The 18,959-nt window shown below is 43.7% G+C and overlaps 1 protein-coding gene across 1 annotated transcript in view; it reads right to left on the reverse strand.

The window, feature by feature from the left end:
* PCNX2 (pecanex 2) overlaps positions 1-18,959 on the reverse strand; it is a 279,402-nt gene that overhangs the window by 234,484 nt on the left and 25,959 nt on the right. The window contains exons 5-8 of the mRNA XM_032608446.1: positions 15,885-17,159; positions 8,549-8,696; positions 8,278-8,423; positions 5,523-5,616 (exon numbers count right to left, since the gene is read on the reverse strand). Of these exons, the coding sequence (XP_032464337.1) occupies positions 5,523-5,616; positions 8,278-8,423; positions 8,549-8,696; positions 15,885-17,159 (1,663 nt within the window). The remainder of the gene's footprint in view (positions 1-5,522; positions 5,617-8,277; positions 8,424-8,548; positions 8,697-15,884; positions 17,160-18,959) is intronic.

Genomic DNA, 18,959 nt, shown 5'->3' on the forward strand with positions numbered 1-18,959 from the left:
AGCTCAAGTTCATGCCACAGGACACGACCCCTCTGATGTCAGGGAAGTGTGGACCCCAATGTCAGCTTTTCCACCACAGTTGCCTCCCACATGGACAGAGAGAATCGTTTCCTCCTCATTGAATGGAACACGGGACTGGAGAACCTAATTGGAGACTCAACCTTGATTTCTACAGTGAGGGGTTAAAAAAGTCATTTTGCAGGGGGTTTCTTCCCATTTTTAAAAGGAGAAGATAACATTCTGTATTCAAATATGTAGAGCAGGCAAACTGCTATTGCTTCTGGCTCTTCCCCTCCAACAGCCGCAAGGTGAGAGCGTTATCTGTGGATGTCCTTTTGATAATCCCACCTTCACTGGGTTGTTTCTCTCTGCAAAGAGGTCCTATTACTCCTGCGGCAAGTAGAACAAAGCGTGAGTGCCGTCACGGACCGCCTCTGCCCCTCCTGCCTGCCTCTTACCTGCCATCCCTAAATGCCCGGCTCACGTCTGCTGTCCAGAACTCGGATCGGACCGCCTTTGTCATCTCCAACGATTAACTTGATTCAGTGCACTATTCACTGAACATCTACCTACAGAGAGCTAAGTGAGGGCTATCAAGGCCCCCTAGCCATGGTCACTTTTCTTTAGAAAAGAACAGTCTGGAAGAAGAGCTGGGAGAGTCCTGCATCTGGGAGAATGTGGTAAGCACTCCTCTGATGACAGCATGGAGGGATGGATTTATTGCCAGGGTAGGGACAAGGGAAAGACGGATAAAAGAGGCAGATGGTAATGTGTGCTTTGAAGGAAGAGAACTCCAGAAGGTAGATGTGAGTGGAGAAGGGCGTTCTAGGCAAAGAAGGGCACACACCAGGAAGAGGAAGGGCTGAAGGTCGGTTCCACGGGCCGCAGGGGGAGGAGAGGTGAGGCAGGGGCTGCGAAGGGGGCCTGGAGGAGTGGGGGGCCGCATAAGGGCACCCCGAGATCACATGTGTTAGCAAGGGGGCTGCTCCACCCTGGTCTCAGAGTACCAGGTGAGGGCCCGGGCTTAGGGAGCCCACAGGCCGCGGCCAGCCACAAACACGCCATCTGTGGCCTGTGGCATTTCAAAAGAAATTAAAATCGACAACATTAAACAAAATAGATTTTTACAGATACGTGGGCATTTCTAGCTCCTTGTGGAAAGACCTGGAAAATCTGCTCACCCAGGCCTCCCAAGCTGGCATAAGCACCCTGAATATAAGAAGAAGCAGCCCTCTGAGGGCAGGACAAATACCCTCCAAAGGACTCAGCACCCAACACCCCTAGCATTCAACCCTGGGCCCACTTCACCTGACTGAGTGCCAGGGAACTGAGGCTGCAGCCCCTGCTGGGGGGACAGTGCAGGCGGTGGGATTTAAGTGTCCCCTGTTCGCTTACTTAGGTACTGACATTGGGCCTGTTTCTTCATCAGTCTTAGTTTCCTTTTCTGTCAAATGGAGTGAATATCACCTACTCTGTTGTGTCGGGCGGATGAAATGGGATAATTTAATACTCAGCACGGTGCTTAGAGCAGATACATCTTTAGTAACGATGGCTGCTGCCACCATAACTGTGACAGGAAAACACTTCCTTCAGGGCCAGGAACTGCCAGGACGTTGCTTCCCACAGAAAGGCACACTGGAACGCAGGTGTAAGGTGTTGAGTGCCCTGGCCCTTCCAAGTTACAAATTCCTGACCCGCTGTCATTGCACTTGATCAGCTGTGTGCTGCTCTGATGTGTCTTTACCTCTAGCATTAAAGAAACAGATGGGGCTTCCCTGGTGGCTCAGTGGTTAAGAATCCGCCTGCCAATGCAGGGGACACAGGTTTGAGCCCTGGTCCGGGAAGATCCCACATGCCGTGGAGCAACTACGCCCCTGCGCCACAACTACTGAGCCTGCGCTCTAGAGCCCGTGAGCCACAACTACTGAGCCCACGAGCCACAACTACTGAAGCCTGCGTGCCTAGAGCCCGTGCTCCACAACAAGAGAAGCCACTGCAATAAGGAGCCCGTGCACTGCAACAAAAAGTAGCCCCCGCTCACCGCAACTAGAGAAAGCCTGCACGTGGCAACAAAGACCCAACGCAGCCAAAAATAAAATTAAATTAAAAATTAAAAAAAAAAAAGTAACAGATGACACACGCACACAGGTATGTTAATGCAGGGATTAATATATTCAAATTCAACCAGCTCGCTTGCTGTCATCCTATTTTAGCACAAGTTTTCTTTCATACAACCAATTCGAAAATACCCAAACCGTCACTACAACACGCGCTCCCATGGAAGCCAAGCCTTACTGCAAATCCAAAGAAATTAGCCTCCCGTGCATGGGTGGCATGGCTTTCAACATCTCTGAGTCTGGAGGAGTGTGAGGCTGTTGGAATATCTACCATAAGCCTGTCAGACAGCAGCTGAAATCCAGAAGATCATCTGACTCTACAGAGGACTGAGCCATTTTTTCTGAGCATGAATTAAACAGATGGCGCCCCCGTAAGTGCTTTTCCAGAACCGCCCTGGGAACAGCTTCAACGCTATAATTTTGCTAAGTGAAGTGACTCGAGTTTTGTGCTCGAGCATCAAACAGGAAGCACCATACATCTCCTATGACAAACGGGCCACTGAAAGGCCACGGTACTCCAGAACAAAGTCCCCTCTAAAGGACTAACTTATTTCAAAGAGTAATAGTACAGAGGACATGTATATTCTCAAGTAATAGTCTACACATATAATAGCAGACGTGTATATTATTTTTTTATCTTTAGGCACAAGAAAGAGATGTGCGTGGCTATGGGCCATTTCTTTCCTAGAACTCTTAACACCAATGCCCTGTAAAACTTCCTTGGGGAAAGAACAGGGAGTCAAGCACTTAGAACTTAGCATGTGGTGCTGGTGGGCTACGACCCTGTCCATCGGAACGTTCACATACAAGAAATGTAAGAGATAGACAGGGACATTTATAAAAGAAAGCTGCTTTTATAAAATTTGATCGTTATTCTCTTTAAAGAAGCACAGTCATTAATTCAATTGCCGTTTAACCAGAAGGAGAGTCCCAGGTGTCATCTGCCGATTTTTGTCACCCGGCATCCCTCCACCCAACTCCAAATTTCCCACTGAAGAGCTGCCCCCATACATTCTCAGAGGGAACCTGTCCAGCTCTGTGTATGAACACAGACGCCAGCCAAGTACTTGCCTTGGTAATCGGGCTCAGGGCTCCAGGTGGCCCAGTCAGAACGAAGGAGATACAAAGTGAGACTTAAATTGGGGTTTATGGGAAAGAAGCATCTCATCCCCAGTGGACATGAGTGAGAGAAGACGTAAGTGGGGCTGCTGCAGACATCTTTTGACTGTCAGGGTGAACTGTTTGAGAGTGATGCCAAAACAGAGCAACGGGAGGGGTGACGGAGAAAGAGAAACCACACCCTTGAAGACATCTACCCAAGACGTCTCCGTTACCTGGCCTCCAAATTCCCATTTCGGTGAAGGCTGTTGGACTTGGATTTCTCTCATGTGTAACAGAAAGGGTCTAACTGTTCTATGTACATGAAGAGGCATATCTAGGGATGTAATGGCATTCTGGGACTCCTCTAAGCCACAGGGCTTGACAGGAAAACTCAGCACAAACACATTCGGTGTCGTCCAGCAGTGCCCAAACCTACCCTGGGCAACAGCTCTTTCACCAGAGTAAATGCACCGCGGCAAAGCCAAGCCCAGGCGGGTCTCGAAATGGAGGGCAAGTTAAACAAAAAAGAGCTCTAACGTGGGAAAGAAATGCAGAGGAAACAAAAGAAAGCAAGGGTTGGAGGAAAACTAATAAAGAGAGAGAAATTAAGGGGAGAAAGCGAGTTAATGGTGTCTCTTCGTGAGGCACGGTCTAAGGAAGCGGGACTTACTGAAAACCCTACAGGCACTCTCTTTCATTCTTATCTGCACACTGTGTATTTTTCGTTTTTTAAGGCTCTGGATATGTGGTCTTATTCTAACTGGCATTACCGGCAAAAGCAGTTCAAGTATTTTCCTCGGGGAAAAGTGTAGTCCATTTATCTGGGAAAATAAACATGAAAAAGCCATGTAAATTTATTTGGGGATAAAATAGGAGGCGTGTTTTTGTTCCAAATTTAGTTTAAAAACACAACAGCTTTCAACCGAGGATTGTAGAATAACAGGACAGCTTTTCAAGCTGTGCTCTCATGTAATTATTTTGTCTGAAGAAAGCTGCCACCTTAGATGACTCAACCCATCAAACCACTGTAACAAAATGTCTCAGAGGCTGGAACTAAGATGGGGGTGGCAGCCTGCTCTCTCCTCTTGGGTCTCCGTTGACATGAGTGCTTTGCATGCTTTCTGGGTGGAGAAGGAGAATTTTGTTGTGTCTGTTTTGATTGGAACTTGGGTACCTGAGGGAGACAGAGGAAGAGTGGAAGGCATGTGGGTGATGGAGGTGGTGCCTGTCTCCCCCGAGGACTGACTCTGGACCCGAGCAGGCTGCTTCAGGGTCGGCGCCCAGGTTGGGTGGTGAGGCCAGGAGAGCTATCACCTAGCGCACCCATCAGATCTACCATGACGGCTGACACCAGCATTCTTGAGAAGGTGAGAAGCAGCAGGGGTGACCAGAGGACACCCTAAAAGGTTGCCACATGCCAGAATCCCACCTGGAGGCCAGATTGCAGGGGCAAGAACAGACTTTGTTCTAGGCACACTGGAACAGGCATACCTGCTAAGGAAACTTTGACCTTAGGAAGGAACACTGCACCCCAGAATCTGGAAGTAGGGTTCCTGTAACTCCCTTGACCCTCTCCAGGCGTGAAGCCTAAGGCATCCCCGTGACATGACACAAGTCTTCCATACATCCTCAAATAGGCGTACACCTCTAGAGAAATGTACGCGAAAAGTCTCCTCCCTTACTCAGAGCAAGCCACTGAGGCACGGCCCTGTGGGTTATCCTCAAAGAATCTTGAAGTCCAGGACGAAGGATGAATTCAGTCCACCAATGATAAGATTTACAGCTTGCCCAACGCCACCATTAATCCACGTACGTTCTGGATACGCAAGCGAATTCAATATCAACTTAATTAACGTGATCAAGAAAGTTACTCAACACACGCTAAAGGAGAAGAGAAAGGATGTTTAGATCATCTATCTACAAAAGAGCTTGTCGGCGCGGATGAGAACTAACCACATCTCTAGTCCGTCCCTTGAGACGAATTTAATAACGCGTTCTTGAGCTGCATCACCACCTTTCCCATAACTGTTTGCACAGGGCTCCCCTCTATTTATGCCTACGTGTTATATTCATTTTTGGAAGTGGCTACCATGAAAGTGGTTCTGTTTATTTTCAATTATTCTACGATATCTGATTTTCTTTTTCTTTCACGTGAAACCCACATGCTTTGCCGCCTACAGACGGATTATCACCTTCATTCTACACCAGGATCTTCACTTCATTTACACTCAGAGTCAGTTGCATGTAAGTTACTGGGGGCAGCAACGCGACACCTTCCCCAACCTGAAAACAAGCCCCACTTACCCAGCGTGAGAGAAGCCCTCATAATTTGATGGCTGATGCTGGAAAGGGCCTTCTTTCTGATTTCCAGACTTTAAGTAACAGGATTTAATTTCCCCTGCAAAATTTCGGCAAAGAAGATTACACAGTTATTTGTATATGATCATTTCCGCGTATACTTTTTCCAAGTTAGAGGGAACTCATTTTGGACTATTTTAATGATAATTGTTGGTAGTCTAGGTCCATTCTTTGTATTTCTCCATAGAATGTGTAACTTAGCTAAGAAAATCGTGACGTACCTCTCGGATAATGTGCTTAGACAAGTTTGCCTCAGTTACTTACTTTTCATTGAAGTATAGTTGATTTACAGTGTTGTCTTAGTTTCAGGTGTACAGCAAAGTGAATCAGTTATATCTACATATACATTCTTTTTTAGATTCTTTTCCATTATAGCTGATTACAAGATATTGAATATAGTTCCCTGTGCTATACAACAGGTCCTTGTTGTCTATCTATTTTATGTATAATAGTGTGTATTTGTTAATCCCAGACTCCCAATTTATCCCTCCCCGCTTTTCCACTTCGGTAACCGTAAGTTTGTTTTCTATGTCTGCGAGTTTGTTTCTGTTCATTTGTGCCCTTTTTTAAGATTCCACATATGTGATATCACATGACTCAGTTACTTATTACTTAATTGCTTTTCATCGATTAATCTGTACCATTTCTAATCCCCTTCTGCGTATTCTTTTCAATGCGTTTCTTTTGTATATTCTCTTCATGTGTCAGGATGATCTGTGTATGCCGTAACTGGGTTTGGTTTGGTTTTGTTTGTATCACGTGCAGAAGAGGCTTACTAAGTGTGCGGTTTTGATCGGTGGACCACAAGGGGCCATCCCAACCTCTGAATTTGCAGATGAGCTGCTGACTGGTATGTCAGCCTGGTAATGAGGAAAAGCAAGAGATGGAATTAATCTGCGGAGTTCAATTAGCCTGCGACAGTGGTTCAGGGTACTGAGGTGTGAAAAGCAGTTCACTTTGTAAATGTAAACGGTCGCTCCCCAGAAGAGGTTTTGGGCGTACTTTCTTCAGGTGACAGGGAAGCATAATTAACCTTGTCTGTTACGGGCAGCTGCAATGTAGGCTGCAGTGCTGGGCCTCAACTTCAAGGTTGTACCCCCAAAAGAAACATTCACAGTGACAACCACGGCCCCTCTGGAGGCTTTGACAGAAGTGCTACTGTCGTTCTTCATAATGTAAAAGTCTCTTTGTATTTCTGCAGATGCAGAAGCACTTCAAACTATAAACCGCTGATCTATATAGAGAGGGTAATATATCATTTATTATACAAACCAGGATCCTTGTGAGAGTAGAATAATAAGTTTACATTGATCTATAAGGGACTCAACCCAAGACGCGACCTACAAAAACTAAGACCTATATCCCTTATCTAAGGAACCTTGAATTTGCCTTTTAATGGTTCTTTCTTCCTTTCCTTCTTTCTCTTTCTTTCTTTCTTGTTCTTTCCTCCTTCCATCCTTCCTTTCTATTACTTTTTAAAATCTTTTTTATAACAAGGTATTAAAAATATATCAGGGTCAGGGCTTCCCTGGTGGCGCTATGGTTGAGAGTCTCCCTGCCAATGCAGGGGACATGGGTTCGAGCCCCGGTCCGGGAAAATCCCACATGCCGTGGAGCAGCTAAGCCCGTGCGCCATGGCTACTGAAGCCCATGTGCCTAGGGCCCATGCTAGCAACAAGAGAAGCCACCACAATGGAAGCCTGCACACCACAAAAAGAGTGGTGTCTGCTCACCACAACTAGAGAAAGCCAGTGCACAGCAATGAAAACCCAATGCAGCCAAAAATAAATCAATAAAATTTAAAAAAAAAAAAAAAAAGAAAAAATATATCAGGGTCAGATTTTCAACATATATCCAATGAATATTTCTTAGGTGCTGGGCATTACCTTCCCAAAGTTTACAGCTGTGAGGGAGAAAATGTCACTAATCAAATTATTATAAGTCAATAAACAATTAGAAGCTGTAACAGTCTCAAAGAAGGAAAAGGATAGGGTGTTAGGAAAGCAAAAGAGCAGAGGAACCTGATTAAACCTGGGAAATCCAGGAAAGGTTTTCCTGAAGAACTTTCTTTAGAACTGAGATCCCAAGGATAAATGGCGCAGTGTGGGCACAGGGACACGGTATGTGCAAAGGCCCTGAGGCAGGAGGGTGCACACTCTGTTCTAAGAACACTACGTGTGAGCAAGCAGAACTAAGCCTTCCTCTTCCAGTCTAGTACAGGTATCCCCCGCTTTTTGTAAGTTCGCTTTACGCCACCTCATTTTTTTACGAAAGACCTCCCTTAGTACATGTTTTTGCTAACTGAAAGAAATCCGAAAATTTTTTCTGCTTCTAAAAGGCTAAAAGTGAAAAGAGCATTCAGCGTTCGTTTTGCAGTGAGTTATACAGCCAGTGCACACCCCAAGCAATGAGAGTAGCATCACCAAGCTCCCTCCCCAGGAACTATACCCAGTATCTCAGCATCAAGCTGCCATAGCTTTGAATTAGGACCACCTGTGTCTTATATTGATGTATTTTTTTGCATCCTTAGGTAACTGCCTCTTTGCTTTATACCATTTCCGTTTAGGAAAGATCTCGTAGGACCACTCTACTTTCAGATAGAGGGGAAACCTGTCCTCAGGCTAAGAGACCACATGGGACCTTGAGAAAGCTGCCAGCCTTCCCCCTTCTACATCATGAGTGAAGAGCTCTAAAGACTTACCATGTTCGTCAATAAAGACATGCATCGCATCCACAGACATCTCATCTTGCACAGATGTTTCAGGTCCACTGATGACTTGCAGCACAGAACTATCTTGCTGGGAAGTTACCCTGTAGATTATCTGCCTTTGTCTATTGCCCTGGAAACTTAACATACATAAAAATTTCAAAAGCCATGTGGAATGCCTCCTTACCCTTAAGAAAGCATTAAAAGCAGCAGCCAGTAAATGAGGCTGCACCAGCATGAAGCTATAGACGTAAGTTATCCTTACAGGGTCGGGATCTTGGCAGGCTCAGTGAGCCCGGGGCTGGTGCTGGTGTGCTCTTGACTTTGCACGTCCGGTTTTCCTTGCTTGGCGTTGGGTCCGCTGGGTTTCTCACTCTCTAGGATTTCCTCCTTTTTCTCCTGGGAACGGTTATCTGAAAAACATTGCTTTATGTGTTAACATAATATTAAATAAGAAATTAAGGTGAAAATACTCGGAAACAAGTTACCAAAACCGAAGCAAGAATAGATAGAAAATCGAAATAGCCCCTATGAATTCAGAATAAATACATTTAAAATAAATTAAATACATTTTATTTAAATAAATTTTCATTCTACTAATTATGGAAGTACCTAAATATTTTTGAAAAACAGAAGTGTGTATGTGTCAGAGACATGTTATTTAGACATCTACGAATACCATCACTTTACATATGGATTCCAGGACTCCCTTGTAACACTCCAGTGACCACTGGCTTACCCAGTTGAAAATCACCCTTTTGGCTAACTTAGTCCTGAAAGGTTCATAACTCATACATGAACAGCATCGATGAAAATAATGGCAAAAATACCCTGGTGATTTTGGAGTAAAGTCTCATTTTGCATTTTAAAACCTTATCAGTCTTTCCTTCTCACTCATTCTCAAAATCTAAATTTTCAAGCTAAAGGTAGAATTGGCCTCTTCATAAAGTAGGTGCTCATTAAGTAGAGCTGACTTTGAACCACACCTTGGTACTATGGAGGACTCAATGAGATACTATGCCTACGCCTTACCCTGAGAATATTTTAAGATGAATTAGAATTCCAAGATCAATAGGTATATATCGGGTTTTTGAATTTTTAGAATCCTCTTTAAATAATGGACCAGAACAAGGGTCTTAGTTTACACCATTATGCAAAGTGGAATGACCCCTGAGGGTCAGCCGTCCTTATCTAAAGACACACCCAATGGCCACTTTTAAGGTCACAATGTCCTCTGTATTCCCATGGCCAAAGATACCAATAGCTATCTTCTCCTGCATAAATTTTTGCCTGAGAGAAGAACACGATTGAGTGGTCTGAACCTACAGGCTCTTTCAAGACATGCCATTCAGAAAGCCCACCAAGATCTGTCTCAAAAGGTGAAGTGGGGTCTAAATCACATCATCATGTATACAACGAAGATTTTCATCCTTGGACTTGAAGTACTTAGAGAAACACTGCTGGCTTCCAAGTGAGTCCTGAAGATAAATATTCCCAGTGCATCTGTGAAACGATTCGAATTTCTTTGGTACAAAAATGTTTGCCTTTCAATTTGACAGCTTGTCAGGATAGAAGTTTTCACAGTTTTCAAGAAACACATTTGTGAGAAAGTGCCATCATAACAAACAGCTTTAGCCAGTGATCACGTCACGTAAAAACTGCAGGGAGGCATGTTTAGACAGCTCTACCTTCTGACACTACATGTATGTGGACCCATCCATTCGCTTCGCTTTTAATACCTTAGTCTCTCCTCCCCTTAAATGGGCACATTACGTATGTCAACCTATGGGTTATTTTCTTCTTCTTCCCCCCTTTAAAAATACACATTGATAGGAATTCTCTGTTTCTAAAAATAATACACATGAATGCCATGTAATTTAAAACTAGAGAAAAGGAAAAAAATCTTAAATTACTCTTAACCCCACCATGCTGTTACAGGAGCCAATATGATACATATCACACCAGTATTTTTTTCTAGGCATCATTTTTTTTTCAAAACTTAAGTCATAATCCAGATGTTGATTTATAACAGTTCTATTTGACTTAAAGTATTGTAAATATTTAATGACATTAGACATTCTCCTACATCATCTACATCATCTAAAAATTGAAGTTATATAATATTACGTTAATATAATTAACTAAATAGGACAGTTAGAAAACAAATGTTGTTTTATAGCTGTTCTATTTATCTTAAAGTATTATAAATATTTAATTACATGAGATATTCTTCTACATTAACCAAAAATTGAAGTATATACTACATTTAAAAGTATAATGTATTAAACTAGACCCCTACTGTTATAAATTTAGGGTCTTTCGATTTGTCTATACTCCAGATAATTCTTCAGTAACCATCTTCACGTGCATCGTGATTACCTTCTTAGAAAGTCTAGAAGAAACTGAATATACAAAAGGATAACAGCCAGACAATATATATAAATACAGAACTCTGACCTACAATCTACAGCAACCAGCCCAGAAAACCAACCCATAATCTACAGTAACCAGCCAAGAAACCAATACACTATACAAGTCAGACTTGCAGGAAATCAGACCACTATTTCTAGCAAATAGCTCAGAAAGCCAAATAATAACGCCTATAACAATCAGTCCCAAATGGCCAGGACTTGAATAATAACAGAGCTTCCCTAATTTTTGCCCCTGCTTCCAGCCAGAGAAATCCAACCAATCAGAAGGAGCCAAATACGCTCCCCTAACCAATCGCATAGGGTGCTCTAATTACCCCACCTCCAGCTTCCCCAGGCCAACAGCCTGCAATCACACCCAAAGCCTTCCTTTCTTCCACTACAAAGCTTTCCCACTCCTCTGCCTGCCTTGGAGTCGCTGCCAAAATGCTGGTGGCTGACTCTCGCTGTAGCAAGTTCTGAATGATAGCCTTACTTCTTCTCATTTGAGCAGTCTTTGTTCATTTCCACAAAGTAAAATAAAGCTGTATCAGAAGAAAACAAAAACATGGCTTTAAAGACTGTTGATAAAGGGTGTGGTTTTCCATAACCTCAAATTCTAGAATATCCCCAAGACCTAAAGATAATTTAAAGGCCTTTGTGGAGATGACCTGGGTTGGAAATAAGAGCACCATAGAGGGCTTCCCTGGTGGCACAGTGGTTAAGAATCCACCTGCCAACACAGGGGACACAGGTTCGAGCCCTGGCCCAGGAAGATCCCACATGCCGCGGAGCAACTAAGCCCGTGCGCAACAACTACTGAGCCCACGTGCCACAACTACTGAGCCCATGCGCCTAGAGCCCGTGCTCCGCAACAAGAGAAGCCACTTCAATGAGAAGCCCGCGCACCAAAGCCAAGAGTAGCCCCCGCTCGCCGTAACTAGAGAAAGCCCGCACACAGCAACAAAGACCCAATGTAGCCAAAAATAAATAAATTAATTTATTTAAAAAAAAAAAAAAGAGTACCATAGAGATACCTGGACAACCACATGTAAAAGAAAAAGATTAGAACATTTCTTCACACCATATGCAAAAATAAGCTCAAAATGGATTAAAGACCTAAATATAAGATCAAAAAACAAAATACTCCCAGAAGAAAACATAGGCAGAACACTTTGACATAAATCATAGTATTATTGTTTGCATCTGTTTCCTAAGGCAAAGGAAACAAAAGCAAAAACAAACAAATGGAACTAATTAAACTTAAAAGCTTTTGTACAGCAAAAGAAACCACTGTCAAAACAGACAGACAACCTAATGATTGGGAGAAAATATTTGCAAACAATATGACCAATAAGGAGTTAATATCCAAAATATATAAACAGTTCATACAAATCAATATCAAGAAAACAAATCAACCCAATTCAAAACATGGGCAGAAGACATGAATAGACATTTTTCTAAAGAAGACATAAAGATGGCCAACAGGCACATGAAAAGACGCTCAACACCGCTAATCATCAGAGAAATGCAAATCAAAACCACAATGAGACGTTACCTCACACCTATCATAATGGCTATCATCAAAAAGTCTACAGATAATACATGTTGTTGAGGATATGGAGAAAAGGGAACCCTAGTAATTGTTGGTGGGAATATAAACTGGTACAGCCACTATGGAGAACAGTATGGAAATTCCTCAGAAAAACTGAAAATAGAACCACCATATGATCCAGCAATCCCACTCCTGGGTATATACCTGAAGAAAACGAAAACACTAATTTGAAAAGGTATTCACAGCATCAGTGTCCACAATAGTCAAGATATGTAAGCAACCTGAGTGTCCATCAACAGGTGAATGGATAAAGAAGATGTGGTATAGCTATTTACAATGGAATACTACTCAGCCATAAAAAGGAATGAACTTTTGCCATTTGCAACAAAATGGATGGACTTGTAGTTATTATGCTTAGCGAAATAAGTCAGACAGAGAAAGACAAATACTGTATGTTATCACATATATGTGGAACCTAAAAAATAAAACTAGTGAATATAACAAAACAGAAACAGACTCACAGATATAGAGAACAAACTAGCGGTTACCAGTGGGGAGAGGGAAGGGGGGAGGGGCAAGACAGGGGTAGGGGGTTAAGAGGTACAAACTACTATGTTTAAAATAAATAAGCTACAAGGATATATTGTAAAGCACAGGGAATATAGCCAATATTTTATAATAACTTTAAATGAAGTACAATCTTTAAAAATTGTAAATCACTGTTAGATACCGGAAATAAATATAATATTGTAAATCAACTATATTTCAATAAAAAAAAATAGGAAGCAGGAGAGTAATTCCCAGGACAATAAGAAGAGCAGATGTTTGGTAATTTTTAAAAATTAAATGAAACAAAAAACTCTGTCCCTGCCTGGAATAGGTATATGATCCAGTCCAACTCCTCCCTCCCTGTTGCACCTGCAAGTTCCCGACAACCAAGCCTGTTCCTTTCCAAAGAAAACCTCATAGCATCCACATCTCTTTGCACACCCCCTAGGTTTCCAACTCAACCCTGTTCTGATTGAACGTGGCTGGCTGAAAAGTTTAAGAGCAGAAACTTAAGTAGACAGACCAAATAAACCTCACATATAGCCTGAGGGGAAACTCAGAATAGAAGGCTGAAATGGATCAAGTAGCAAGACTTTTCACATATTTTCTTACTTGAATCATCACAGTAAATCTGTAACTATTATTATTCCTGCTTTACTGAAGCTACTGTGACTCAGATGGATATGGTGAGTTGTCCAAGCTCACCCCGCTGGACCGCAAAACCAAAATTTGGCCCTGGGCTGTCAAGTTCCAAACCCAGAGCTCTGTCCTCCCCACACACAGCTTCCCGGAAAGAAACACATCACCCAGATCAGCATTACCTAATACAGTAGCCAGTAGCCACATGTGGCTACTTAAATGAAGTAAAATTCAATAAAATTAAAAATTCCATTTCTCAGCTGTACAATCCCCATTTCAAGTATTTAATAGCTACACGTGGCCAGTGCCTGCTGTCCTGGATGGCAGATACGGGATAATCCCATCACTGCAGAAAGCTCTATTAGATAGTGCTGGTCAAGATGCGTGAATCTTTATAGTAGATGGTGAGAATCCAAATCTTGTATCAGAAAGTGTCTAGTATCTCCAAGTAACCAATGCTTTCTTGTACTACATGTGTCTGTTATAAAGTTTAGCTGAATCTTTCCTGTTCTTGTTACTCCATACGCAAAATCTTGGATACACAGACATAGTAACACGGAGAACGCATTCACTTTACATAACTTAAATATTCAGACTTAATGAATTTTTAGGCAAGATTGGACTGACCCACAAGCAGGGCAAGCCTTTTGGCAGAGCACCAGAAAGACAAAAGAAAAAAGAGCAAATCGCTGGGAGCTGCCTGCATAGAGCCAAAGGGTCCCCCTGACTGGCCCAAAGAGCAGAGAACAGGTGGCAGCAAAGGGACAATCATAGCACGAAGATATGCTACTGCCACGTGAACCACAACTTCCTGTAAGCAATCCTACCATATAGATACGCTCTCAGAGATCTAGGCAGAAATGATGTACTCAAAAATCAAAGAAGTATGGACATTTAAAGTTAAGAGACTTTGGGACTTCCCTGGTGGCGTAGTGGTTAAGAATCCGCCTGCCGATGCAGGGGACACGGGTTCGAGCCCTGGACCAGGAAGATCCCACATGCCGTGGAACAACTAAGCCTGCGCGCCACAACTAGTGAGCCCAAGTGCCACAACTACTGAAGCCCACGCGCCTAGAGCCCGTGCTCCGCAACAAGAGAAGCCACCGCAGTGAGAAGCCTGTGCGCTGTAATGAAGAGTAGTCCCCGCTCGCCGCAACTAGAGAAAGCCCGCATGCAGCAACGAAGACCCAACGCAGCCAAAAATAAAATTAATTAATTAAAAATAAATAAATAAAGTTAAAAGACTTTGTAAAAACTCTAGTCCATGGGACTTCCCTGGCGGTCCAGTGGTTAGGACTCAGCGCTTTCACTGCCTTGGCCCCAGGTTCAATCCCTGGTCGGTGAACTAAGATTCCACAACCCATGTGGAGTGGCCACACACACACACACAAAATAACAACTCTAGTCCAGTAACATCCTTTGCCAGGGAGGAAACTGAGCCCAGAGATATTAAGAGAATGAATCTTCTATTCATACAGGAAATACAGTTTATTATTTATGAGTATTGACTCTGTAGCCAGACTGCCTGGGATCAAAGCTGAGTTGTAGACTTACTAGGCTAACTTGGGAAAGGTAGTGAAAACCAGCTGCAAAAAAGGAATGATAACAGGACCCATAATACAAGGTTACATGAAGACTAAATGAGTGAAAGTGAGACTAACTGTATAATATATTGCTCAAACTGGGAACCCTTTTGAGAGTGCAAGGCAGCGTTATTAATAATTATGTTGGCAAAACACATGTTAACGAGGGCCTTTTTGGACAAACCACCACGGATGGTCACCCGTGTTAACATCTAAAGTCCTTAGGATGGTGCCGGCGTAAATTAAGAGCTGTGTGTTTGTTATAATTATGTTTACAACTTGGGGTAATTAGAGAATTCAGCACAGAGGATTATATAATGGAATTCAACAGAAAAGTGGATTCCTTTCACAGAAACTTGCTTTACAATCAGCTTTCCCAGAATGCATCTATTCTATTTTTTTCATACCTTTACTTTTTAATTTATTTTTTTAAAAGTCTCATTGAATTTATTACAATATTGCTTCTGTTTTATGTTTTGGTTTTTTTGGCCACGAGTCACGTGGGGTCTTAGCTCCCCAACCAGGGATCGAACGTGCACCCCCTGCATTGGGAGGTGAAGTCTCAACCACTGGACCGCCAGGAGAGTTCTGCATCTATTCTATTAAGGAAGAGCTACCTTCAGGGGTCTTGTCACCATGGTAAAATATAACTGCTCATTTCCTTAGAAGTAAACGTTCTTGCCTAGGGAAGCCAAATCTTCATTACTATGCCTTAAATTTGCTGGTGGAATAAGCCAGGTTTAATCCATGCTCATCACACAGCTTAGTTTTGATACACTCAGCAAATATCAGTGACGACACCAAGCACCCAGCAATTACACAACACTTATCCCGCTGTTTGCAAAATCAAATCACAGAAGCCCGCACCTCCAGGAAGCCCGCTGTCTTTGCTCTGCTCTGCCGGCTCATTCTTTTGGTTGGATACCACCACCTTGGAAGTATTCATTGATTCTAACAGGGAGACAAATTCCAGGAAGTTGGATTCATTTGGTATCTGTCCTCCCTTGGCCTCCAGGTCAGATTTGGAAGTTGGCATTGTTTGTTCTTTATCGTTAATAACTTCTGCGGAACTTTTGCTCAAGAAGACGTCTGTCCCGCTGTCTACACTGAGGACTTGGGAGTGTCTCTTTTCCTGGCTGGTTCTACAAGATGATGGGTCAAGGTTAGCCTGGACTTCCATGCCCCCCTCAGACTTGGAGACCACATCAGGCGTGGGTGATGGGGTTGGACAGGGGTCTCCTGGGGAAGGACTGTGGTCCTGTGTGGCATCGCCCCCGTCCCCAGATTCATAGCCAGAACATGGACTGGAAGACGCCTCCACCATCAATCTCTCCGGCGTCCTGTCACTTCCATTGCCTTCGGGACACACCATGCCTCCTCCACCCTCAGACAGCTCAAGGGTGATGATGGGAATTCTCATCTGTTTCTCAGGACCAGCGGCCCCTGTGGGAACTGGCTCGGCATCACACGTGAATCCGGTTGCCTCAGTACCAACCACCTTCAGGTGAAGAGAACTTTCCAAGTCTGTCGTGGAGTTGGGGGCACTGCTCATGGTGATGACAATCTTAATGGGCTCGTGCAGACTCAGCAGGTCTCCAGGTTGAGAAGTATCTATAAGAGTGACAGCGACCTCATTATCTGAGTCATCCACCTCCTGGTTCAAGGGTGGGTCCACCTGCTGGGAAACCTGCTCCCGCCCAGGTTTGGCGATGACGGTGTTACACTGAGGGCAGCTACTGCTCAGGCTGTCCTGAGGCGACTTGCTTTGCAACTGTTCCCTGATGGAGGCAAAATTCCCAGGTTCTGGAATCGGGACGGAATTCTCACTCCCCCAAGGCTGGAAAGAAACATCTGTCTCCAGTAAGTCGTATTGAGACAAAGACAGGTAGGGCACCTTCTTCACAGCTTCTTTGTCCACCACGCCACCCTCGGATCTGTGGCAGAAGGGGGGCTGCCCCTGGTCCCCTTTTTCCTTCCCTTTATCACTGATGCAAGTTTCTGCCACGACTGGTTTCACTGGTATTGCTGACGTGGTCATGGTTTCCGGCACGTGCCCTTTAGAAGCAGGTAAGCTTTCCGTTTTCATCCCGGGTGCTGTAGATGACACTGGTGCTACGGGTTGGTCATCTGACACAATGACACCTGAAATCAACAACAACAGCAACTTGATTCACATCCAGAATGGATGAATAATGTCATGGAGCAAGACCGAATAATAACAAACTAAAAACAACACCAGCAACAAATGTGATTAGATGCTTAGTCTAAAAATAGCACCTCCACTGTGAAATTGTTCTTGAAATCTCTATATTTAAAAAATAATTCAGGCTTGTAGCTTTCCCTCTTTTGTGGGCTTGGGAGGCAGACTAGTATGATTTAAACAACATATTTGCAATCAGAAAGGTCCTGGCTCTGCTATTCACTAGCTACGTTATATTGGGCAAGTTACTTAATCCTTCTAAACCAAGGCAGGGAGGGTCCAAAATATTGATATATAAGGCTTGACAAGCAAAAGCAGCTTGGATTTTATGCTAAGAATAATGTGAACTCAGCAGAAGTTTTTCAATGCAGAGAAAGGAAGGGGTTCATTCAGGCCTCCAAAAGTTCTTTTCTAAGTCTTCTGAAGACAATCAAAAGACAATAAAATGGGAGGAGGAACCAAGATGGTGGAGTAGAAGGACATGCTCTCACTCCCTCTTACGAGAACACCAGAATCACAACTAACTGCTGAACAATCATCGACAGGAAGACACTGGAACTCACCAAAAAAGATACCCCACATCCAAAGACAAAGGAGAAGCCACAGTGAGATGGGAGGAGGGGCGCAATCACAGTAAAATCAAATCCCATAACTGCTGGGTGGGTGACTCACAGACTGGCGAACACTTATACCACAGAAGTCCACCCACTGGAGTGAAGGTTCTGAGCCCCACGTCAGGCTTCACAACCTGGGGGCCCGGCAACAGGAGGAGGAATTCCTAGAGAATCAGACTTTGAAGCCTAGTGGGAATTGATTGCAGGACTTCGACAGGACTGGGGGAAACAGAGACTCCACTCTTGGAGGGCACACACAAAGTAGTGTGCGCATCAGGACCCAGGGGAAGGAGCAGTGACCCCATAGGAGACTGAACCGGACCTACCTGATAGTGCTGGAGGGTCTCCTGCAGAGGCGGGGGGTGGCTCTGTTTCACTGTGGGGACAAGGACAGTGGCAGCAGAACTTCTGGGAGGTACTCCTTGGCGAGAGCCCTCCCAGAATCTGTCATTAGCCCCACCAAAGAGCACAGGCAGGTTCCAGTGTTGGGTTGCCTCAGGCAAAACAACCAACAGGGAGGGAACCCAGCCCCACCCATCAACAGTCAAGTGGATTAAAGTTTTACTGAGCTCTGCACACCACAGCAACAGTCAGCTCTACCCACCACCAGAGCCTCTCATCAAGCCTCTTAGATAGCCTCATCCACCAGAGGGCAGACAGCAGAAGCAAGAAAAACTACAGTCCTGCAGCCTGTGGAACAAAAACCACATTCACAGAAAGATAGACAAGATGAAAGGCAGAGGGCTATGTACCAGATGAAGGAACAAGGTAAAACCCCAGAGAAACAACTAAATGAACTGCAGATAGGCAACCTTCCAGAAAAAGAATTCAGAATAATGATAGTGAAGATGATCCAGGACCTTGGAAAAACAATGGAGGCAAAGATCGAGAAGATGCAAGAAATGTTTAACAAAGACCTAGAAGAATTAAAGAACAAACACCTAGAAGAATTAAAGAACAAACAAACAGAGATGAACAATACAATAACTGAAATGAAAAATACACTAGAAGGAATCAATAGCAGAATAACTGAGGCAGAAGAACGGATAAGTGACCTGGAAGACAGAATGGTGGAATTCACTGCTGTGGAACATAATGAAAAAAGAATGAAAAGAAATGAAGACAGCC

Source organism: Phocoena sinus, chromosome 16, assembly GCF_008692025.1.
Source record: "Phocoena sinus isolate mPhoSin1 chromosome 16, mPhoSin1.pri, whole genome shotgun sequence".
NCBI classification, from domain to species: domain Eukaryota; kingdom Metazoa; phylum Chordata; class Mammalia; order Artiodactyla; family Phocoenidae; genus Phocoena; species Phocoena sinus.